A 24,843-nucleotide genomic window follows, 5' to 3' on the forward strand; every position below is an offset into this window, starting at 1 on the left:
GGAAGGTCTCCCCGATGGAGAATCAGTGCTGGAGCATGGACTGACTTTCTGGGAAAAGCTCAGGGAGCTCATGGGTCCGGCCAGGGAGAACCTAGCCAGGGCCCAAGGGAGGCAGAAGGTCTGGTACGACCGCTCGGCCTATGGCACCGGGACCAGGTGAGGGGTCTCATCCCGGTGAGGAAGAATAAGCTCCCAGCTGCCTGGGACAGACCCTTCAAGGTCATCCAGCAGCTGAATGAGGAGAACAATGTGGTGGAACTGCCCAGCCGGGCTCACAGCCACCAAGGGGACCTGGTCAACATGGTGGAGCTGTACTGTGACAGGGAGAGGCTGGTCCTGGCCATGTGTGGCCAGGGGGAAAAGGGAGAGGATCCCCTGGAGCGTCTCTTCCCTGAGAAAGGAGCCGGCCCCTTGCTGGAATCAGTTCCCCTCTCTGACCAGTTCACCCCTGCCTGCTGAGAGACGCTGCATTCGCACCCACAGCTGTTCTCCAGCCGGCCTGGGCTCACTAACCCAGCTGTCCACTGGGTGGAGATGGGAGCCGACCCTTCAGCCAGGTGTTCCCCATTCAGAACACAGACCAGGCCCTGGAGGGAGAGGTGAGAGACATGCTGGCTTTAGGGGTGGTCCAGCCACCCATCAGCCCCAGAGGCCTCTCCCGTGGCGCTGGTCCCCAGGAAAGACGGGTCAATCCGATTCTGTGTGGCCTATCAGAAGCTCAGTGCTATCACCATGTCTAGTACCTGCCCATGTCTAGGCCTGATGAGATCCTAGACAAGTTGGGGGGGGGGGGGGAGGGGAGACGACTCGTTACCCCATGACCAGAGATCTCACCAAGGGCGACTGGCAGCAGCCTTTGGATCCAGATGCCAGGTTGAAACCTGCTTTTGTCACCCCTTGGGGCTGTACAAGTCCCTGGTCCTACCTTTCGGCCTCAGGGAGGCACCGGTCACCTACCAGCACCAGATGGATCAGTTACTGAGGGGGATGGAGAATTTTACCCCAATGTACATTGATGATATTTGTGTCGTAAGCCAGACCTGGGAGGACCAGGTGTCCCAGGTGAAGAGGGGGCTGGGTCGCCTCCAGGATGCAGGGCTGACTGTAAAAGCTGGGACGTGCAAGGTGGGGATGGCAGAGGTGTCGTACCCAGGCCACAAGGTGGGCAGAGGCTGCCTAAAGCCACAGCCAGCCAAGGTGGGGGCGATCAGAAACTGGCCTGCTCCCCAGAGCACGAAACAGGCCCAGGCCTTTATTGGGATGGCGGGGCACTACCAGAGGGTCGTGCCCCACTTTAGCTCTGTGTCAGCTCCCATCACTGAGCTGTGCAAGAAGGGGAAGCCAGACAAGCTGGTCTGGACCGGGCAGTGCCAGAGGGCTCTCCGCATGCTGAAGGAGGATCTGGTCAAAGGCCCAGTGCTGGGAAACCCAGACTTTGACAAGCCCCTTATGGCGTTCACCAGTGCCCCACACATGGGGCTAGGCACCGTGCCGAGGCAGGCCAATGCAAAGGGGGAGAGAAACCCCATCATGTACCTGAGCAGGAAGCTGCTGCCCCAGGAGCAGGGCTATGCGGCCATAGAGAGGGAATGCCCGGCCCTGGGGTGGGCTCCTAAAAGGCTGCAGCTGGATCTATTTGGGCGGCACTTCACTGTGTACCCAGACCACTTGCCCTGCCATGGCTGCACCAGATGAGAGGGGCCAATGCAGAGCTCCTGAGGTGGAGTCTGTCCTGCCAGGATTATGAGACGGAGGTGCTCCACGTTAAGGGGAGTGCAAATGTTCTAGCTGATGCTTTGTCCCGGAGAGGGGGGCCTGAACTTCCCCAGGTTACTGGTGATACCAGTCAGCTCTGTGTTCTTGGAGAACCAGGGTGCAGTATCCACCCTTTCCGACTCATGAAGGACCCTCCCCACCCCAGCCTGAACCAAAACCGATCAGAGAAAAGACTTGCAGAGAGCAGTGAAGGGCAGTGGGAGACACACCTAGACCCCTCCTGACAAGGGTGACAGGATTAAGGAAACTCCCCTAGGCTCATTTGCATTGAAGATGGGACAGGGAGGCATCTCCATTAGCATACAGATTGGAGAACAGAGACTCCGGGGAACTCAGGGACCAGGAAAGCAGGGAAGCACTTCATGATGGGGGATCTCTGCTCCAGATGTTAACGAACCCACGCCTGCACGCTCCCAGCTCAGCAGTTATCAGACCAATTCTAGTAATAAATCCTTGATTGATATCCAAAATACTGAAGCTGCCTAACTGCACTGGGAGCTCCCTGGAAGAAAACACCACCCATAGCCAGGAACGATCAGCCCCTATTGTCTAGCCTAAAGACAACCCTTGAGTCATCAAAGAGTCCTGTGGCACCTTATAGACTAACAGACCTATTGGAGCAGAAGCTTCCGCGGGTGAATATGAAAGTGGGGATTCACCCACGAAAGCTCATGCTCCAATTCGTCTGTTAGTCTAGAAGGTGCCACAGGACTCTCTGCCGCTTTTACAGATCCAGACTAACCCGGCTACCCCTCGGACACTTGAGCCATCAGTTTACCCATAAACCAATCTAGTGTGCTCCCTTGAACCATTGTTCTTTCCCTACACAGACCCCGACCCATGCTCAAGTCCATGTTCTGATGCCTGGATCCAAAGTGTGCATCCGTTCCACTGGGACTTCATCTTCTCCTGACTGATCGTGCTGGGGGCTCTGCCTGTCTCCGGACCCTGAGCTACCACCACCACCTGGGACCCCCGACCCGTTCAAGCTTCATGAAAGTTGGTGAGATCCCAGCTCTCTGTTTTCTTTTCTACCTCAGGCAGGTATAGTTTTCTATATGTGACTTTTGTAACCTTTAACAATGTAACTGTAATGTTTGTTTAGGCTCTCCTTGTGTGGTTATCACTATTATTCAACAAACAGCTTTTATGGTTAAGCTGGTTGCTTCTGTGTCTCTGAACTTTACTCTTTTGAGTTTCTGGCTTCCCCATTTGCTCTGCAGCAACGCTCCTCTTACCTAAGCTAAAGATCCCTGCAGCGCCCCAAATCCTGTGGGGTTCGCTCATCCGGTGGGTTACGACCAGAACAACGGTAACGTGAAAGTGGGGACAGGGACGTGCTGAACCTGGGACACACGAGGGTGGCAGCTTGGAAGTGCGGCTCGACCCAGTCCACTCAAACTCTGTGCGTGCGTGCACATATCTGACTCTGGGGCTGGAAGAACCCGGCCCTGGGGAACCTAGGTCCTGCAGGACAGCGCCACTGGGAGGGGACTTGCAGCAGCGAGAAGCAGAGCGCCGTATGAGAACGCAAGTAGTACGTTGATAGAATTACAGAACCCCCCAGCCCAAAGAATAATCCTAATAAATGAGCATACCCCAAAGTAATGGGCAAATCTGGTAACGCTGGCTACAGCGACCCCGCTCAGTTTGATCTTGAAGGGGGGAGAGGTGTGACAAAGTGGGGACCTTCCCTGCTTACGTTCTATGAGAGTCTTACAGTTTTGCATGAATGCCGTGTCTGCCTCAGTTTCCCTGTGTATTGCACCAGTGTCTAGGTGGTGCGAACAACCACGTGTGACTTTTATGGGAGTTGCTCCAGCTGCCTGCTCGGATGCTGTGGCCACCCCTTCGGACCCTGAGACCCAGGAAGGGGATGCGACCAGGTGACTCTGGGCCTGGAGGTGGAGCAAGGGGCTGGGCAGGGGCCAGGGGCTGCCCCAGGGGCTCAGAGGGAGGACCAGAGCCCTGATCTGGGCTCCCCTCCCCCCCAAAATGGACTTGGCTGAAAGTCACTGATTTCTGTGCTAACAAGCTCTGTTCTATGCTGTGTTCCTGTCGACTAATAAACCCGTTTTCCCGGCTGGCTGAGAGTCACATCTGACTGCGGAGTTGGGATGCAGGGCCCTCTGGCTGCCCCAGGAGCCCGCCCGGTGGGGCAGAGGATGCTGAATGCTCCGAGGTCAGACCCAGGAAGGTGGAAGCTTCTGCCCTAGAGGCAGTCTGCTCAGAGAGATGAGGCTCCCCCAGAGTCCTGCCTAGCTTCGTATGGAGCAGTTCCAGAGCATCGCCCGGGGACCCCGTGATACATACTGATGCCCCTCACCTACCCCCACAGACCCAGTAACCCCCCGATACCTGTATACACCAATCCCCCCACCTACCCCCACAGACCCAGTAACCCCCGACATCTGTACATACCAACCCCCCCTCACTGACCCCCACAGACCCAGTAACCACCCCCCCGACAGCTGTATACACCCATCCCCCCCACCTACCCCCACAGACCCAGTAACCCCCAGTACACCCAGTCTCTCATTTCCCACAGAAGGGCTGGAGGAGAAAGTCCACGGTCACTTTTTATAGCACTTGAATGTGCCTTCCCCAAAGCAGCAAACTCCAGCCCAGCAGGAAATCAGATGGAGAAATCCCGTTTCAATACAGGACAACAAACAGCCCTCCAACCGCACACCCCTAGGTGTCACCTGCCCCCCACAGTGGAACCCATACAGGGTATCCTTCCACCATTACAACCCCGACATAGTGGGGACCACACGCGGACCACCACCTCTTCTGTCCTTCAATGTTCCCCACAGACCAAGACGCACCAACTCAGTATCAGCAGGCCCAGCTAGAACAGGCCATGCGAAACTTTCCGACCACGTATCTCCACTGCTCTGATGATCAGCCTCCCCACAACACACCTCTTGAGATCCAGGGGTCCTACACGGCCTGTCACAACGCGTGCGTACCTTATCCCGGGCACCGAGTGCCCCAACAGCAGCTGTGCGGGTGAAACCAGACAATCACGAAGCTCTCCAACGAACTCGCACAGGAAATGATCACGAGCCGCAAAACACCGTGTCCCTCATGGGCCAACCCTTCACAGCGCGATCCCACCAGGTCTGACCTCTCAGTCCTTGTCCTCAATGGGACCTGCACACCGTCCAAAGACGAGCCTGGCGCTTCAACTCCTACCTCGGCTAGACACTAAAACTCCTGGCTTGAGCAGAGACGCTGCATTTCTGGCTCATCACAACCTGTGACCCACGAACCCCCATTTGCCCGGCTACAGGGGGTTAACGGGCCGCTGCACCCGGAACGTGCTCCCTGCCTGGACTGCACTATCTCCCATCTGTGGCGCCGCGGGGTCCTTCCCCAGGCCGGAGAGAGCTCGGCGGCCAGAGGCCAGAGGAAGGAGCTGGGCCCTGGCCACCCACGGCAGAGCCCATGAGAGGCACTGCAGCCCTGCCCACATGCAGTGCCCGCTGGGGTACGGGGCTCCAGGAGCAGCCTCGGCCCTGCTGCCCCGAGCTGGGCACATGCCTGCCCGGGAAGGCCATGGGGATGGAGCCCAGCCCTCTGCCCACACTGCCGCCCCCCGGCGCACGTCCACAAGCGCCCGCGGGTCCCAGGCTCTGAGCCCAGCACCCTGCCAGTGCCACAGGGAGCACTGAGGCCAGCCAAAGCCATTTACTGTCCCCAGAGCCTGTCAGCTGAACCCCACCAAGGTCCTGAGAACGGCTGGCTCGCCCCCGTCACCACGGCACTTGCAGCCCCCCGAGCACCTGCCCTGGCCCAGTGGCCAAGCCCCATTCGGCCCAACCCAGGAAAGCCAGACAGAGCCACGCTGCAGGGAGCTGGGCCCGGGGGGACGGGCAAAGCAGCTGCCTTTCAGGGTCTCTGCTCACGCCAGGATAACGGGACTGGGTCCTGCACTCTAAGGAGCCCAGATGGGCAGGCTGCCAGCCCCACAGCACTGAGCCCCCCCACATAACCCCCCCACCTCCCAGCTCCACAGGAGCCAGGCCTGCCAAGGTCAATATTTGTTCCACCACCAACAGGCCTCACTCAGGTCCTGTTTGTGCAAGAGGAGGGAACAGCGGGTGGGGGGGAAGAGCAGGCCAAGAAGGGAGGGCCGAGCACAGGTCGGGACGGGGGGCAGACTCGGAAACTGAAGTGGGGAGTGGGTCTCTGCAGGCCATGCATTGTCCGGAGCGTCACTGCAGGGGGCGGTTCCTGTTGGCCCAGGCAGGGCAGGGGGCCGAGGCCCCACAAGCTCCCCCATGCACTGGCAGCTCCAGCCTCCTGCCCTAGTGTTTATGGGGCTTGAGGCTACGTGCCTGCAGTGCTGGCAACCGACAGCAGAGGGCAGCAGCGCCCTGGGACGCTGCACCTGGGAGCAGGTAACTGCTGCCTGACCCCCGCCCGGGAGGGGGCGACCCAGAGCCCAGGGGCAGCCGGGACCAGCTGGGGGCTGAGCAGCTCCTGACGCTGCAAATCGCCCCCCTTCGAAAAGGCCTTTCCACTGCCCGAATGACAGACACCCCCCCATGCCTCCCTGACAGACAGACCCCCCCACACTCACTACCCCTGACAGATGTACCCCCCAACACCCCCTACCCCGCAACAGGCCCCCCATGCCTCCCTGACAGATCCCCCTAAAACCCCAAACCCCCCACCCTCCAACAAATGCTTCCTCCCCTACCACTGACCGACACACGCACACCACGAGCCCCGCAGTCAGGAAATCTGAACCCCTCTCCCGACCCCGCGGCTGAGCAACCGGAGCCCCCCACAGCTGCTGTGCAGTTTGCTCAGATACCGGGGTGATGGGCAGCTGCAGGACACCCTAGAAGAGAGGGCGAGGCCCAGGGGGCGCAGCCCCAGGTCCCAGTCAGACTTCGCCCCACTGCCCCTTGCCGGGGCGGGGTTGGTTATACCTTTTCCGAAGGCTCCCAGCCCCACGGCACCCACAGGCCTGGGCTTTGGGACCCACGGCACGCACATGGCCCTGCACTGCAAGGGGCCCCCCGGGCTGCTCTGCTGGCATGGGGGCTCCCTCCCCGCAACTGCCGGCAGGCGGCCGGTGCCCAGGACTGAGCTGGGATCCGAGCAGAAGTAGGGAGGGGATGTTACCTCTGGGGCGAAGTGCTGGGACCCTGGCCCAGCTCGGGGGTCTGCACGGCACGGGGGCCGCTGGGGAGGGGTCATGGGCTACAGAACCTGCCTGGTAGTGACGGACCCCAGGAGCTGAGCAAGGGGCGACTGCGTCAGTCTGGAAGGGCCTGCGTGGGGCAGACAGTGAGCGGGCTCGCCCGGACAGGAAGGGAAGGGCCCACACGAGCCGAGGCTGCAGCTGGAGCCAGGCAGAGCCAGCCTGGGAGAACCGTGGTAGTGTAGCCGGGGGGGAGCGGCCGCTCCCCCCCGAGCACAAGTGGTGCCTTTTTAATCTTTACCCCCCCGGCGGCGCCCCGGGTCGTCGCCAGCCGGGGCTTTCACGCGCTCCGGCTCCTCGGCGGCGTTTCGGGGGCGGGGGCCTTCAGCGCTTCCGAGGACCTGGAGCGCCGCCCGGAGGGTACAAGGGGGGGCACCCGTCTTTATGTCCGCTCCTCCGCTCGCTCCACCTGGCCACACCACCAGTTATACCAACCGCGAGGGGACCCTGCCCGCACAATCCCCAGGCCGCCCCGGCTTCTCCAGCACGGGCCACGTTTCAATCCAAGGCGGGACGTTTCTCTATGGCCCGGGACAGGCAGGAGCCCAGCCGGGAGGGTCATCACGGGCACCGGGAACTGGAGATCTGGTAATTGCCTCCCGCCCGCGCCCCCTGCCCCGACTCCGCACGGCCCTTCCCCCGCCACAATCCTGCCGGTGCCCCTCACTCCCGACCCCAACCCCAGGGTTGGGCAGCCCACACACACAGATCTGCCAACGGCCCCTCCCCCCCTTATTTATAGAGTTCAAGCCGAGCAGGACCATTATGATCAGCTCGTCGGAGCTGCTGCGTCCCGCAGGCAGAGACCCAGGCGCCCCCCCCCGTGACCCTGCACCAGCCCCTAGCTGAGCTAGTGGGTCTTATGACAAACCTCCATCGTTACACACGCTGACCTGGCCGGTCTCATAGAATCATAGAAGATCAGGGCTGGAAGGGACCTCAGGAGGTCATCTAGTCCAACCCCCTGCTCAAACAGGATCAGTCCCCAACTAAATCATCCCAGCCAGGGCTTTGTCAAGCTGGACCTTAAAAACTTGTAAGGAAGGAGATTCCACCACCTCCCTAGGTAACGCATTCCAGTGTTTCACCACCCTCCTAGTGAAAAAGTTTTTCCTAATATCCAACCTAAACCTCCCCCACTGCAACTTGAGACCATTACTCCTTGTCCTGTCCTCTTCTACCACTGAGAACAGTCTAGATCCATCCTCTTTGGAACCCCCTTTCAGGTAGTTGAAAGCAGATATCAAATCCCCCCTCATTCTTCTCTTCTGCAGACTAAACAATCCCAGTTCCCTCAGCCTCTCCTCATAAGTCATGTGTTCCAGACCCCTAATCATTTTTGTTGCCCTTCGCTGGACTCTTTCCTATTTTTCCACATCCTTCTTGTTGTGTGGGGCCCAAAACTGGACACAGTACTCCAGATGAGGCCTCACCAATGTCGAACAGAGGGGAACGATCACGTCCCTAGATCTGCTGGCAATGCCCCTACTTATGCAGCCCAAAATGCCATTGGCCTTCTTGGCAACAAGGGCAAACTGTTGACTCATATCAGCTTCTGCAGAAAAGGACCTAGGGATTACAGTGGACAAGAACTGCTGCCGAGCCATTCGGTCCCTCGTCTGTAGCGCTGCATGGGATTCTTCCGTCCTAAGTGCAGGACTCTGCACTTGTCCTTGTTGAACCTCATCAGATTTCTTTTGGCCCAATCCTCCAATTTGTCTAGGTCCCTCTGTATCCTATCCCTACCCTCCAGCGTATCTACCTCTCCTCCCAGTTTAGTGTCCTCTGCAAACTTGCTGAGGGTGCAATCCACACCATCCTCCAGATCATTTATGAAGATATTAAACAAAACCGGCCCCAGGACCGACCCCTGGGGCACTCCACTTGACACCGGCTGCCAACTAGACATGGAGCCATTGATCACTACCCGTTGAGCTCGACAAACTTTCTATCCACCTGCCGGAGCAAACGCTGCCTTGTCTACGCTCCTTCAACTCCTCGTCTGGACGTCGTCCAAGCAACAGACTCCCACCCCCATGACCCGTGCTAGCCACCTACAGCTCACGCCCAGTCTGAACAACCCACCATCCATGCCCAGCTGTGGGGCTGAGCGCTCTAGTGCCGAGTTATCACCCCCCCGGCAGGTACCCCCACCCCGCCATGCAACGTACTCCCCAGACACGGCTCTGCTGATGCTCTTCACTCCTGACACGCAGCCCCCTGCTACCCTGGTCCCCCAGCTCTGCCAATGCCCCTCAGTCCCAGCCGGCAGCCTCCAGCCCGGGGAAGTCTGTGCGCAGGAGAGGCCCCACTGATGGATTTCGTGGTGGAGACAGACACCCAGCAGGCTGCAGCCCAGTTCCCAGCTCCCTGTGGGGATGGGCCGGTCCCCCATGAAGCCCTTCAGAGTTAGCAACAACCCCTGGCACTTAGCCAGTGCACTCCCCCCGACCTCTGCTCCAGGGCCTGGGACCGCTGCAGTCAGCACCGGCTGGGGCGCCAGGGCTTTCCCTGCTGAGCCAGGAACAAAGCGGCTGTTTGTGGAGGGCAGTGTGGCCGGAGCCAAGGAAGGGCCTGGAAGCTGCGGCAAGTGGGGGCCAGATTATTCATCAGGCTGGAGCTGGCAGGGGACTCGGCCCATTCTCACAGTAAATCAGCCAGGCAGACAAAGGAGAAGCCCCTCCCCCCTCGGCACAGCCCATCAGGGCAGCACAGGCCCCCAGCATCGAGCCCAGCCCAGCCCACCCGAATCGCAGCCGGGGCAGGAGCACCTGCTGCAAACCAGCCCTGAGACCCACACCCTGACAGCCACGATCCCCCACAGGGCCCTTCTCCCCCTCGGCACTGCCCCCCCCACCCCCTAGCCTGCTCCAGGGCAGCTGGGGCTTGACACAGATTCACCTGTGGGGGCGCCAGGGCTGGCCCGTTAACCGCTGAGCAGCACAGCCCAAGCACCTCCATGCTCTGCCCACCGCAGGGACTCGCCCTGGGGCCCCTCCCGGGCTTTGGGACACGGACAAGCCAGGACACATCTGCCCCCACTGTGCCCGGCTCAGGGCAGCCAGTGGGAAAGGCGGGCGCTCACCACCGCCTGGCCCGATCGTTACCGGCCATGCAGTGCTTGGAGCCTGCAACGTGCTAAGTACAATCCCCAGGACGGGCCCAGCACGTTTCCAGCCAAGCCTGGGTGTTTATGTAACAACTGAGCCCACAGGGCCCTGCTGTGCCACTCAATCCCAACCTGCAGCCCCCTGCTAGCCCAGCCCTCTGCTCCCTGACCCCCAGCCCTGGCTCCCCCTGCCAACTCCGCCAGTGCCTCTCAATCCTGAGCTGCAGCCCCCTCCCGCCGCCCCAAGCACTTCCCCTCCCTATGACCCGTAGTCCTTGACGCTATCTCCCTTCTCTAGACACAGCTGGATGAGCTGGTGTCTGTACCGGGGCCAGCCGGTGCCCAGGCTAGACATTCCCCCCAGTCTCCGAGGCAGGCCCGGCTGCAGCCCCTCGGGGTGCAGTGGGGAGAGCCGCCCCGAGGACAGGGGCCTGGGTCAGAGCGGGGTCCCCAAGGGCTCTCCATTAATGAACTATGGGGAGTTTATTCAGCCTCCCAGGCTGGGTGGTCAGCTCCACAGGGACACCTGGCCAAGCCAGGCCCCCAGCACGGCCGCTCAGCACAGCTGGGCCCCTCCACATGGTGCCCCTGCCTCGTCCTGTCCCCCCGCCACAGCCCGCTCTGCTCCCCACCCTGCTCCCTGCAGTCTGCTCCGCGCAGCTTCCTCTGCAGCCTCAGCGGCAGGAAACCCCCCCCAGCCCGTGACAACAAGCAGCCCCAGCCAGCTGGGCAGGGGCCATCAGCAAATGGCCCAGAAGATGCCAGCCCAGCCCCGGCCCCTTTGGCGCTGGGGGAGCCTCCTGGGGGCACTGAGCCTCCTGGGCTGGGCCCAGCCCGAGCAGAGTCTCCACTTGGGGGCCAGGGCGGAGATACAGGTGCCCTGCGTGGCCGGGGGGCTGTGCCCGGAGTCAGGCCGGGCTCCGGTCCAGGGCAGCAGCCCGCTGGGCACCACCCCCTGCAGGGGCGAGCCTGCAGCAGCGAGGGCTGGTCTGGGGGCGCCGGGGGTCCCGGGGCCCCGACCCGCCGGCCGGAGCTGGGGGAGAGCAGGGGCAGCCGTGTCGGAAGCGGGCACAGAGCCGCGGCCGGCCTCGGGCGGCGACGCTCAGCCGGCAGGTGCGCGGCCGTCACCGTGCCCAGGGGCGACCCCTCGCCGGGGGATCCCCGCGCCCCAGAGCGCCGAGACACGGGCTGGGCCCGATCCATGGGGCGGGGCGGGGCCGGAGAACCCCCCCGGCCGGGCCCCGGGAGCAGCAGCAGGGCCCGAGCCGGGCCAGACCCAGACACACCCCAGAGCCAGCTGCACGCCCGCGCCCCGCCCTGCAGCGGGCGCCGGGGACGGGCCCCGCCGGGCGAGCCCGGGCCGGGCGGTACCTTTCAGCGAGCTGATCTCGTGCTGGATGCAGCGGGACGCGGCCATGGCGGGGCCGGGCAGCGGCTGCGGCCGCGTCCTGCCGGGCACTGCGGGGCCGGTCCGCGGGGGGGCGGGGCCCCGCCCGGCTCCGCCCCCGCCCCGCCCCGCCGGGCCGCGCCAGCCAATCAGGGGCCGGGCCCGCGGCCCATTCATCGATCCCGAGCGCGGCCACTGCAGCAGCGCCGGTCGCGCCGCCCCCTCCCCCCCCCCGCGACCCAGGCTGAGCCCCCCCGCATCTACCGCGGGGGCCGGGCCCCCCCCGCACAGCCCCCCCCCCGCATGTACCCCTGGGGCCGGGCGCCCCTCGCACAGCCCCCCCCGCATCTACCCCTGGGGCCGGGCCCCCCCCGCACAGCCCCCCCCGCATCTACCGCGGGGGCCGGGCCCCCCCCGCACAGCCCCCCCCGCATGTACCCCTGGGGCCGGGCCCCCCCCGCACAGCCCCCCCCGCATGTACCCCTGGGGCCGGGCGCCCCTCGCACAGCCCCCCCCGCATCTACCGCGGGGGCCGGCCCCCCCCCGCACAGCCCCCCCCACATCTACCGCGGGGGCCGGGACCCCCCGCACAGCCCCCCCCCGCATGTACCTCTGGGGCCGGGCCCCCCTTGCACAGCCCCCCCCGCAATTACCCGGGGGGCCGGCCCCCCCCTCACAACCCCCCCGCATCTACCCCTGGGGCCAGGCCCCCCCCGTACAGCCCCCCCGCATGTACCCCGGGAACCGGGCCCCCCTCGCACAACCCCCCCGCATCTACCCCAGGGGCCGGGCCCCCCCCTGCACAACCCCCCCCCCCGCATCTACCCCAGGGGCCGGGCCTACCCCCGCACGGCCCCCCCACACACAGCCCCCCCGTTGCAACTGCCTTCAAATAATGAGATTTTAGAACAAGACGGAACCTTGGACCCCCCCTCGGGACCCCCCCGCACCCTCTCTGGGCCCCTGCCCTCCACACTCCCCCTGCCCCAGGGCGCCCGCGCCTGCCACGGGGAGGGCTGGGTTCCCCATGACCCCCAACCCGGGCGCTGGGTTTGAGGAAAACTGCAAATGGCGCACGAGGCGGCTACGCCAGGCGCTGGCCCGAGACACGGGGCCCATCACCACCCCCAGCACCCCCAGCACGCGCATGGGCCTGGCCCCACAGGACGCCTCCCACGCCAAGCCCCCCAGGCTCCCGCTGAGAACAACCCGCTGGAGAAGCCAGTCCCTGCCCGCGAGGGGCCGAGCCCACGGCCCGGCTCCAGCCCCGGTCCCCTGCCCGCGAGGGGCCGAGCCCACAGCCCGGCTCCAGCCCCGCACCGGTTCATTCATTACCCTTCTAAGGGCCGGTCATAGGCAGCCCAGGGCCCGAGCGCTCTGGCTTGGACCCCCGTCCCCAGCCCTCCAACTGGGCAGGCAGCACGAAGGGTAGGTCTGCACAGCAAAGAGAAACCCGCAGCTGGCCCACGGCAGCTCGGCTCTGTTACCAGCTCCCCTGTGCACCCTCAGAGCTGTCTGCAGCTCAGTGCCCAGCTGTGCGATGTGGGGCACGGGGCAGCACCATGCCTGCGAAGCGTAGGGTGGCCCCAATCATACTGCGGGGCTTGGGCGCCAGCCCGGTGTTGTGCTGTGCCGGGCGGCAGCCTGGGCCCAGCCCAAGCAGGAGGCAGCTGCTTGCTCCCAAGTGGGAGACAGGAGCCGATCCGGGGCACAGTTAGGGGGCTTGGGTCTCCACACATCCCTTTCGTTCAGGGACTCTGAGCTCAGGGTTCCTGGGAGGCCGGCCCTGGCCCTGGCCCCACAGCTCAGCCTGGAGACGTGGAGCTGCTTCCACAGCCCCATGGGAGGGGCAGACCCCACCTGGCATGCCTAACAATGGCCCAGGGAGCTGGAGAGCGGGCAGCACGTCCCAGGGAGCCCCGCAAGGCAGAGAGGAGCAGTGAGCATGACCCATGGGGGAACGGTCCCTGAGGCCCCGACATGCCCATGTCCTGTCCCTCCCCCCCATAACCACCCCATGCAGACAGGACACGCCCTGCCCTCCCCCCAGGCATGCCCAGGGCACAAGCATGGATGGGCCAGGTCCTGCAGCGTCCCATGGGGACCAGGCCCTGCACGCTCAGGGACGCTGCCCTCCCTGCGGGGCTGGGGCTGGGCTCTGCGTCCTGGCAGGCTACTCGCTGCCAGGTGCCAGCTTTGTGCGACTGCTGCAGGATTGCAGCGCCTTGCAGGAGGGAATAAATCTAGAGCAGGAGGCCCCGTGCCAGGGGCGGGCCCTGGTGTGGAGCACGGTGCTGACACCCCGGCTGTGGGGAGCAGTGCTGCCTCGGCCCTGCCAGGGGATGGGCTGGGGAGAGGGTGCCTGGGAGCCCACAGGGCAGCGGGCGGGTCCCAGCCCTGCAGGGGGTCAGGCCTAGCCTGCAGCTTCCCCGGGCCAGGTCCAGGGGTGTGAGGGCAGGAGATACGCAGCTTTGTCCTAAAGCAGCTTTGGGGGCGACTCCCTCGAGGAATCCCAGCTCTGCCCTGCTCTGGCCCCAGTGTTGGCACCTGGAGGCAGAGCTGCCCCCAGGGCAGGTGGGTGTCGGCTGGGGGTGCACCAGGCCTGCCCGCCCTGGGTCGATGTACTTAGGGGGGGCTCGGAGGCCCCAGGAGCTGGCACTGCCAAGCCAGCGGCTCCAGCCTGAGCCCACGCTGGGAACTAGCCACGGCTCAGCTCTGCCACAGCCCGTCCCTGCCCAATGCTGCACGGGACTGGGCCACCCCGCAGCCCCTAAAGAGAGCACCCCCTGCTAGGGACTGCCATCCCCCCCATCCTGGCCCCGCACCCTCCAACACCCCACTTGGCACTACTGACGCCAGCAGTCACTGCCCCCCCACCCCCCACCAGCCTCCAAGGCCCTGGCCGGGCTCAGCACCTCCTCACCCCGCCAGCCACATCGCCCATGTTCCTCGCCAGCTCCCCGCCAGCACCCACCACCATGGGCGCCAGCACCTACGCCCCCTGCTCCCCCAGTCGCCGTGCTCACACAGCCACGCACACCGCCTGTCACCCTCTGCCAGGGATCTCCAGCAGCAGCCCAGCCCCAGGGAATTCACCTGGGGGGGGAATCGGCCGAGCTGGCCCCGGGGGGGCAGTTGTAGCAGGCCATAGCCAAGTGCAAGCGCATGTCCTGACCCAGGGTGGGGACTGAACCTGCAAGCAGCAGCCCCTGCCCCAGCCCTGGGAAGTGGGACCTCTCCTTGTCCCGTGCACCTCAGCGAGCGAGCGAGCTCCAGCCAGCGGCGCGCCCCTCGAGGCGGGCAGATGGGCCCAGAGCTGGTCCCCAATGAGTGTATTTCCCACCTGGTGGAAGCTTGATGGGCTGGTGCCAGCCCACCCCTCGCTGGCAGCCTCCGCAGGGACGCCAGCCTCAGCCCACACCTGGGGTCCTCCTCTCCAGGGAGCCCCGCCCACTTCTCTCCAGGCCACACCCACCTTCCCTAGCCCTGTGCCCCATGAACCCTTTCCCAGCAAGGCTGACACCTCTGGCAGCGTGGGGAGCAGCTCCCCCTCTGGCACGGAGGGAAGGGGGACGTCCTGGAGACGAGGACGGGGCCCTGGTGGGGCCCACGGCTTCACCATCACTTACACACTGAAGGGAAAGGTCCTGGATGCCCCACCCCGCAAGAGCAGAGCATGGGCCTGCTGAGCCCCTCCCCATCTGGGGCAGGGACAGCACTGGGGCCTCACCCACCAGCCCCTGCACAGGATGTGCTCAGCCCCCCAGTGAGGTGCCCTAGAGCCCCCCTGTCCCTAGAGGGGGTGGGGGAGACACTGGAGAAGGCCCAGAGCACATGGCCCAGCCACTCTCCACAGTCAGTGCCGGGGGCTCTGGTGTAGGGAGCAGGATGGGTTCGGTAAGGGGCACTTCCCTTCACAGTCAGCACTGGCCCCAGTGTGGTGCTAGGGGGTGCTGTGCTGCCAGGCGGGGGGGGGGGGGGGGTAGAAGCTGGGGTGGGGGGCAGGCAGGAGCGTCCAGGCCCTGCCAGTCTATGTAAATCCCCAGAGCGCCAGGAAACTCTCCTATATTTTATCCTGTTGCATGTTGGTTTTTGGGAGTTTCTTATTTCACTTTACCCGCGTGGGTGCGGGGGTCAGGGCTCGCCCCTGGGCGGTGGGACGGGCCGGGTGTGGAGAACCAGCCCGCTCTGCACAGTCTGGTCCCGCAGGGCTGGGCCCAGCTCCCCACCCCAGGCGCTGCAACCTGGCACACGGGCTTGCAGCGCCACTCGCTCCGATTTGGCCCAGGTACCCCACGCCATGGAGATGCAGCCGGGTCAAACCTACCCAGGCTTGAGGGCACTGTGCCCTCGGGTGCGAGCCCCCCAGGCCAGGAGCTGCTGCCGCAGGGTCAGGGCATCAATTCATGGCAGGTTGTTTCACATCTGTAAAAACCATGGGGGGGGGGCTCTGCAGAACCCCCTCCCCATTTCCTGAACCCCAGCCCTGTGCCCCCCACGGGCCTGCGTGTCAGACAGGCACCCCTCAGCCTCTGCCTGCCCTCTATGGGCCTGCACGTCAGACGGGCGACCCCCCAGCCTGAGCCCCCCCGGGCCTGTGTGTCAGACGGGCGACCCCCAGCCTGTGCCCCCCACGGGCCTGCGTGTCAGACGGGCACACCTCAGCCTCTGCATGCCCCCTGTGGGCCTGCTCGTCAGACGGGCGACCCCCAGCCTGTGCCCCCCACGGGCCTGCGTGTCACACGGGCGACCCCCAGCCTGTGCCCCCCATGGGCCTGCGTGTCAGACGGGCACCCCTCAGCCTCTGCATGCCTCCTATGGGTCTGAACGTCAGACAGGCGACCCCCAGCACCCCCACAACACCTGCATGTGAGACAAGTAGAATGTAGAAGCTGCCAGACTGGGTCAGACCAATGGTCCAGCTAGCCCAGGATCCTGTCTTCGACTACAGCTGGTGCCAGAACGTCAGAGGGGATGAACAGAACAGGGAATCGTCAAGTGACCCATCCCCTGTCACCACTCCCAGCTTCTGGCAACCACAGGTTTAGGGACACCCAGAGCATGGGGTGCCCATTTTGGCTAATAGCCATTGATGCACCAATCCTCCATGAACCAATCTAGTTATTTTTTGGACCTTGTTATACTTTGGGCCTTCACAACACCCTCTGGCAAGGAGTTCCACAGGTTGACTGTGCGTTGTGTGAAGAAATACTTCCTTTGGTTTGTGTTAAACCTGCTGCCTGTTACAAGAACTAGGGGTCACCCAGTGAAAGTGTTATATGAAGGGGTAAATCACACTTATTCCTTATTTACTTTCTCCACAGCAGTCATGATTTTATAGACCTCAATCATATCCCCCCTTAGTCATCTCTTTTCCAAGCTGAAAAGTCCCAGTCCTATTAATCTCTCCTCTTTTCTGAACCTTTTCCAATTCCAATATAGCTTTTTTGAGATGGGGCAACCCCATCCGCACGCAGTATTCAAGGTGTGGGCGTACCATGGATTTATATAGAGGCAATAGGATATTTTCTGTCTTATTCTCTATCCCTTTCCTTATGATTCCCAGCATTCTGTTCGCTTTTTTTGACTGCCGCTGCCCATGGAGTGGATGTTTTCAGAGAACTCTCCACACTGACTCCGAGATCTCTTTCCTGAGTGGGAACAGCTAATTCAGACCCATCATTGTATAGGTATAGTGGGGATTATGTTTTCCAATGTGCATTATCAACACTGAATTTCATCTGCCATTTTGTTGCCCAGTTGCCCCATTTGCGAAGAGTTCCAAAGGGATCTCCCAAGTCAGCTCTGGATTTACCTATCCCCCCGCGGGGTGCACAGGAGATGGGTGAATTCCAGCACCCCCTCAGTCAGACCTGGATGTGAGACGGACAAGCCCGTCCCCCACCCCTTGGGGCCCGCAGGCAAACCCCAGTGCCCCCCTTCACCTTCCCAGTCATTATTCTGTATCCCTCCATTACAGCCCCCCTCCAAACCACACAGCCCCAGGCTCCCGGCTCTCTGGCCCCAGTCACCAGTTGCCCACTGGGCCCTTTCTGAGCCAGACTCCAGCCCAGGGTGCAGCGTCCCACCCATGACCAGAACAGCTCTAGGACGTCCCCCAGCCCAACCCTGCTGTGTGCTGATGGGGGCCGTGTGGGCCCCTCTCCTGGGTGTGTGCAGTGACACTGCCCGTCCCAGCACCCCTCCACTGGGCAGGACTCTGCCTTGTAGACCCTGTTGGGCAGCTGGCACCAAGCTGCCCGTTCGCCCGGCTCAGGCTGGTCCCCTGGAGAGCCTCTGTCTCCTCTCGTCGCCGCTGACGGCAGGCCCTGTCTACACTATGGTGCTGTAACGCAGGGTGAAGAGGCCCTTTCCCATCGCCATAGTAACTCCACCTCCCTGAGCAACAGCAGCTACAGCGCGTCTACACTGGGCGCTAGCTCTGCAGGGCTGTGGCGCTCGGGGGTGGATTTTTCACACCCCTAGGTCGCCGTAGCTATGGCGCATACGTGTAGACCAGGCCTCCGGCACGCGGTGCCATCTCCACATGCTGCCCTGCCCGCTGGCCCCGTCGCCAGAGGGACGCTACACACCAGGCCCAGCCAGCCCCCACGCCCCACGGCTCCCCCGGCTGGGGTGGGACCAACCTGGCTCCGACTCTGCCTTTCTCATCTCTTGCCAGTGTCAGGGCCCGGGCGGCACCTTCCCCTCCACCCCACGACACTCACTTCCCTCCACACCAGGGACTTGTGCGGACCCCATTGTCAGGCAGGGGCATGGCTTGACCACAGAGCTGGACCCGCGCAAGCCCCCTAGTGTAGACGCAGCTCTGCCGTCACAGCGCGTAGCCTGGTTTGCTCAGGGGCCTGGAGCCGGCTCCGGCGGGACTTGTGCAGCCGCATGCCCACCAGGCCGCCTTGCCGGCACAGCACACCTGGGCAGGACAGCTGCCCCGGCACCGCCCAACGAGAGCAGACCCGGCTGCGCAGCCCCTCGCGACAGGCTCTCACGCCCTGCCAAACCACCACCTCGAGGAGACCCGGCGCGGGCCCGGCTGGAGGCCCCTCCTGCCATGGGCCCCACTGACCACCCTGCCCCACCCCTGCTCTGCTGGGACCACGGCTAACCCCCATCCTCGGGAGCTTGGCCACGGGCCCTGCACAGACACGGGCCAGGCAACGCCAGCCTGCCCGCAGGCAGGTCAGACCCAGCCACCCCCAGCTTCCAAGCGCCACGCAGACAGCGGGCACCGCCGCAGGGGGCAACCCACACGGCCAGGGCCCAGTGGGCCTCTTGGCCGAGGAGCGATGACACATTTCCACAGCTCTGGTGCCCCCCCATCCTCCCTGCTACGGCATGCTCCCCCCATCCCTGCCCAGTTATGGTGTGCTCCCCGCACACCCCATCCCCTACGCATTTCTCTCTGCCCCCCCTTCCCCCACTCCACCCCCAGCTACAATGCACTCCCTCAACCCCCACCTCTAGCCTCGATGTGCTACCCTCCGCCCCACACCTCCTCTACCAATCCCAGCCTTGGCCACACTCCCCTCCACTCGGCCAGCAGGGGATGGCACATGTCAGCAGAGGGCAGCGCATGTGCACACAAACACAGCCGTGGCACACACCTGTGCACAGACACAGCACATGCCCCCACAGCGGCTGGGCATCACCTCGGGGGAGCAGAGTCACTGTCCCCTTGGACAGGGTGGGCTCAGGGCTCCCCGGCCTCCACCCGCTTGGCAACACGGCTCTGCTCCGACCGCACCCTCCGGGCAGTGCCCGGTCTGCAGGGCCAGGACGAGCTGGGCACACGCCAGCGCCGGGGAGGGCAGGCAGCTGTGGCACCACGCCGTCCCTCCCGCATGGGGCAGAGATGGGGCAGGGCGAGGACACAGCCCCACGGGGCCAGACACAGCTGGGGGCCACACTCCATACCCATGGGCGGGTACGGGGCGCAGCAGCAGAGTGGGGCTGGGGCTGAGAAAGCCCCAGCCCCTGTCAGAGACACGCCTCCCCCTGCCAAGGTCCCACCGGTGGGAGAGGACACGGGCTCTGTCCCCTCCCCACGTACCCCCCAGACACTGTAGGCAGAACGGCACCAGCATCCAGGGACCGGCCGAGCCAGGGACCTCCAGGTGTTCCCCTACCCGGGGCCCTCCACACCCTCATGCCCAGCTGTGCCCCCCGTGCCTCCAGCAGCCGGAGGTCCAGGAACCCAGAGTCGGGGGCAGCAGCCTGCCCATCAGCCTTCCGAAGGGGCAGGCCAGGCCACATGCATTTCCCCTTTAAGGGCAGGCCTGGCTGGCTGTTGGGGGGCCGCCCTCGCACAGAGCGGGCCCCCAGCTCCCCTGCATCTGTCAAGCCTGCAGACTGCCCTGGCGGCTCAGAACCAGAGACCAGGAGAGGGCTGGGGGTGGGGGGCGGGCTCCTAGGGGGGCAGGGGAGGGCTGGGGGGCGGGCTCTCGGGGAAGCCAGAGGAGTTTAAATAGCTACAGATTCCATTCCTATTGACATGTGCCCAAAGCCCTGGGCTCCGGAGAGCCTGTAATCCCAGCCAGCGGGCTCCTGTCTGACCCCCACACCTGCAGCTCTGTCCTCTGGCCCCAAACCCCCATCCCCCCCCCCACACACACACACACGTCCCCCATCCCTCCTTCCATCGCCCCACACACCCCATCCCACCCAGACACTCCCGTCCCTGTGGCCCCAGCGCACACCCCTGCCTGTCCCCCAATGCCCCCAGTCCCCTGCAGAGGGCTCAGCAGGGTCTCACACACCAGGGGGGTGGGGGCGGCACTGGACCAGGATTTCACAGACATGTCCTGAACTGCCATGGGCCAGGTGGAGCTCCCGGGCACAGGGCCCTGCGGCAGGTGCGTCCCAGGAGGGAGGATGGGGCAGCTAGCAGATCCAACCCTCTTTTCCATAGGGCCCCTGGGGGGGGGGGAACAGCACCCCCCAGCATTATGCGGTGCGCTCCCCTCCCCAAGACAGTGGATCCACCTGGACCCCAAACCCGCAGCAGCTGCCAGCTCCTGCACCACAGATTTCACCCCAGAGCCCAGCTGGGCCCCAGACACAGCCCCTCTGGCCTTCCCAGCATTTACAGCCCCAGCCCCACGGTGCCCTCTGGGCCCAGGGTCCACAGATGAGGACATGGGGCCTGATGGGCCCAGCAGGGCAGCCGGGGCCCAGGGGGTGTCTGGCAATGGGCCCCCAAAGTCAGTGCATGCCGCAGGTGCTCAGCCCTGAACACATCAGAGGGGGCAGACCTGCCTGCCCCACGTCAGCCCAGGCCCCAGGGCTCATCAGTGCAGAGCCTGGCTCCAGTCACACCCCACGGCCGTGCCTGGCTCATTCTAGACGCCCCTGGGACCCGAACCCCAGCCCTGGCAGCTGGTCCCCGTCAGAGCCGAGCCCCATGCCTGATGAAGGGCTCCTGCCGGCAGTGCCTGGCATGCCCTATTATGGGAACGAGCACACGGGCGCTCCCCTGGCCCGGCCCCGGCCCTCGGAGCAGGAGCCCCAGACCACCAGCCCTGTCTGGAGTGCCATGGGGACAGCCGGGGGGGGCAGGGCTGGTACCTTTGTATCTCTCCCGCACCTCCTCATAGGCTTGGATAAAGTCCTTCTCCTCCGGGTTGGGGGGCAGGCTGCTGAGGCTGAAAGCAGCCATGGGTCAGCGCAGCGGAGAGCTCTGGGTGTCTCTCATGGGTGCCGAGGCAGGGGCTGGGGCTGGCAGGCAGCAGGCATGGACCGTGAGAGCGCAGCCCAGCCCAGCTGCGGGAACGACATTCCAGCCGGCCTGGCCCTACCCCTTAAAGGAACAGCCGCCCTCGGCTCCAGGGGCTGGGAGGAGACAGCCCACGGGGGCTGCCCCCGCGGGGGAAAGGCAGGATAAAGGGGGTGCTGAGCCTCATTCGCCCTGGCTCGGCACCCACCCTACAGTGCTGCAAGGAGGGAGCAGGGCCTAGCCCCATATCACTCGGAAGGAGGGGCACAAGCCAGGGCTCCCCATACTCACCTCTGACCCACTTCACCACTCCAGGGTGTGGGGAGACATCCAGCCAGCCCTGCCCCCAAGCCCAGCAAGCCGGGGACATCCCAGACAGAGTCTGATGGGGAATTATTCCCCTGCCCCAGGCAGGCTAGGACCCACGGCCCTTCCAGAGCACCCACAGCCGTGAGCCGGCCTAGTGACCGCTGACCAGCCATGGGATGCAGCCAGCTCGGGGGTGCAGCGCGGCAGCCCTGGTTAATGGCACAGGGCGCCGGGGAGCTCAGCCAGATGACAAATGCAGCTGATGCAGCAGAAGGGAATTGGGGGCAGGCCAGTCACAGACACGGCGCTGGCGGGAACAAAGGACGCAGCCCAGCGTCCTGGCACCGGAACACGGGCCTCTTGGGGCTCGGGGCAGCGCAGGCTGGCGGGTCCCCCGCCCGGCGCCGGCCTGGTGGCAGTGAGCTGAAGATGCAGGAGCCTGCAGAACAGAGCTCCCGGCGTGGAAAATGGCAGCCCCAGAGCACCCGCGGCTGAGCACGGGGGGGGACAGAAACCCACCTCGGGGCCATTGCTCGGCCTCGGCCGCTCAGTGGCTGTCTGTGCACCCGGCTCGCAGCCTGTTTTCGAACGTCTGTCTGTCCCCCCGCCCCATTTCCTCCTAGGGAGAATGGCGACTCCACTTTGCTCCCCAGACCCCCGCAGCCTGCATCCCCCCGAGGAGCCAGGGCCCTTCACCTGCAGCTCCCCCCACGGCTCCTCAGACCTCGCGGCTCTACCAGGGTAGATGGAAATGCCTTTGCTCCCGCACCCCAGCCAGGCTGAATCCTGTGGCCGTGAATCCACTTGCATGGCCCTTTCCCCGAGCTCGCTCGCCCTGGCTGGCTGCACACACACAGCGCAAGGCTCCTGCAGGCCCGGCTCTGCAGCAGAAGGGACCGTGTCCTTTTATCACATGGCTCATTCACCCCAGGCTTGTCCCGGCCTGGGCCTGGGCCTGGGCCTGGGCCTGGGCCCAGGGGCAGCCAGGAGACCCCGGGGTCTTTGTAAAACTCCGTCTCTGAACTCAGGCCCTGCCATATTTCCAGCCGCCCCCTCCCCTGCGCTCAGATTCCCCCGCATCCCCACAGCAGGGCCTGATACCCCCACTCCCCTGCACGGAGGCCACTGGCCGGGAAGCAGCCTCTGCTCTGCCCGGCGCCTGGGCCAAGGGCTGCATGCGCAGGCCTCGCTGACACGGCACGTGGGCACACAGGGCTCGTGGCACCAGCCACAGCACGCCAGGGCAACGTGCGGCCCCCATGCACGGGCAGAACCCTGGCAGGTACCCGCACCCTGCCCCAGCTGTGCTAGGGACACGGCCGGCGAGGGCACAGAGCTGGCAGCGATGCACAGGCTCTGCAGTGAGGTGCATGCATCTGGCCGAGCCCCCACACCCCAGGACAGGACTTGCAGGGTAACTCGGCTGCTATTCTGAGCTCTCAGCCCCGCACTTGGCTCCAGGACCGCATCTCATTTGCAGCTGCTCCCAAGTCAGGCAAGCGGGAGGCCGGCGGGCCAGGTGCCCATCCCTGGGTGCTGCCCTGTTCCAGGAACGCTGGTGAGTCACTGGGAGAACCAGGGGGAGGCGGGAGCCACATACGGGAGGAGGGGGCATCAGCCCTAAATTTAGCCGCCCAAAGCCCCGGGTAATCCAATCTGGTGCGAAGGGCTCAGCGGGAGGGAGGGGCAGAGCCCGGCGCCCGACAGAAATAGTGCGGAGGGTGTCCATTCACCGCCAGGGACATGCCGGCCATTGCCCACAGGCACAGCCCACGGCGGGCACAGCCCACGGCGGGCACTCCTCAAGGGCAGGGGGGCTCCTGCAGCTTGGGGGGGCTCCGCCAGGGCCACGCTTCCCGGCGCTCCTCCACGGCACCATCTCTACGGATCAGGGTGGGGTGCGGACAGGCCGGAGCTGGCGGGGACCAAGCTCTCGCCTGGCACCGCAGGGACGGGAGAAGGGAGCTGCAGCCACGCAGAGTCCGTGTCAGCCCTGGGGAATCCCTCGCTGCAGCGCCGGGCCCGGAGCTGGCGCCGGCCCTCGCCCGAGCTGCTATCACGCCCCGCCCCGCCCCGCCCCCCACGGTGCCCGTCCCCGTCCCCGTCCCCTGCCTCCCAGCACACTCCACAACCCACCCCCACACGCCGCCCCGCCCCCCCACCTCAGCACAGACCCCACGGCACACCCCACAACCCACCCCACACGCCGCCCCGCCCCCCACGGTGCCCGCCCCCGTCCCCTGCCTCCCAGCACACTCCACAACCCACCCCCACACGCCGCCCCGCCCCCCCCACCTCAGCACAGACCCCACGGCACACCCCACAACCCATCCCACACGCCGCCCCGCCCCCCCACCTCAGCACAGACCCCACGGCACACCCCACAACCCACCCCACACGCCGCCTCGCCCCCGCCCCTCAGCACAGACCCCACGGCACACCCCACAACCCACACCACACGCCGCCCCGCCCCCCCACCTCGCCCCCGCCCCTCAGCACAGACCCCACGGCACACCCCACAACCCACCCCACATGCCGCCCCCCCACGGCACACCCCACAACCCACCCCACACGCCGCCCCGCCCCCCCACCTCAGCACACCCCACAACCCACCCCACACGCCGCCCCGCCCCCCCACCTCAGCACAGACCCCACGGCACACCCCACAACCCACCCCACACGCCGCCCCGCCCCCCCACCTCGCCCCCGCCCCTCAGCACAGACCCCAACGGCACGCCCCACAACCCACCCCACACGCCGCCCCGCCCCCCCACCTCAGCACAGACCCCACGGCACACCCCACAACCCATCCCCACAAGCCGCCCCGCCCCCCACCTCGCCCCCACCCCTCAGCACAGACCCCACGGCACACCCCACAACCCACCCCACACGCCGCCCCGCCCCCCCACCTCGCCCCCGCCCCTCAGCACAGACCCCGACGGCACACCCCACAACCCACCCCACACGCCGCCCCGCCCCCCCACCTCAGCACAGACCCCACGGCACACCCCACAACCCACCCCCACACGCCGCCCCGCCCCCCCACCTCGCCCCTGCCCCTCAGCACAGACCCCGATGCCACGCCCCACAACCCACCCCACACGCTGCCCCGCCCCCCCACCTCAGCACAGACCCCGACGGCACACCCCACAACCCACCCCCACACGCCGCCCCGCCCCCCCACCTCAGCACAGACCCCGACGGCACACCCCACAACCCACCCCACACGCCGCCCTGCCCCCCCACCTCAGCACAGACCCCACGGCACACCCCACAACCCACCCCACACGCCGCCCCGCCCCCCCCACCTC

General features: G+C 65.1%; 1 protein-coding gene across 9 annotated transcripts in view; it reads right to left on the reverse strand.

The window, feature by feature from the left end:
- The window catches only part of PLEC (plectin), a 180,879-nt gene that overhangs the window by 91,686 nt on the left and 64,350 nt on the right, over nt 1–24,843 (reverse strand). For 3 of the 9 annotated variants that reach the window (XM_043538897.1, XM_037891761.1, XM_037891759.1), the window contains exon 1: nt 11,475–11,556. The exons of 4 other annotated variants lie outside the window; for them this stretch is intronic. In XM_043538897.1, coding sequence (XP_043394832.1) covers nt 11,475–11,520 — 46 coding nt within the window. In that variant the 5' untranslated portion in view covers nt 11,521–11,556. Of the gene's footprint in view, nt 1–11,474; nt 11,557–21,075; nt 21,254–24,843 lie in introns of those variants that run through there. 2 more of the 9 variants (XM_043538894.1, XM_043538893.1) reach the window with 2 other exon arrangements.

The sequence above is a fragment of the Chelonia mydas genome, chromosome 2 (genome assembly GCF_015237465.2).
Source record: "Chelonia mydas isolate rCheMyd1 chromosome 2, rCheMyd1.pri.v2, whole genome shotgun sequence".
Taxonomy (NCBI): Eukaryota; Metazoa; Chordata; order Testudines; family Cheloniidae; genus Chelonia; species Chelonia mydas.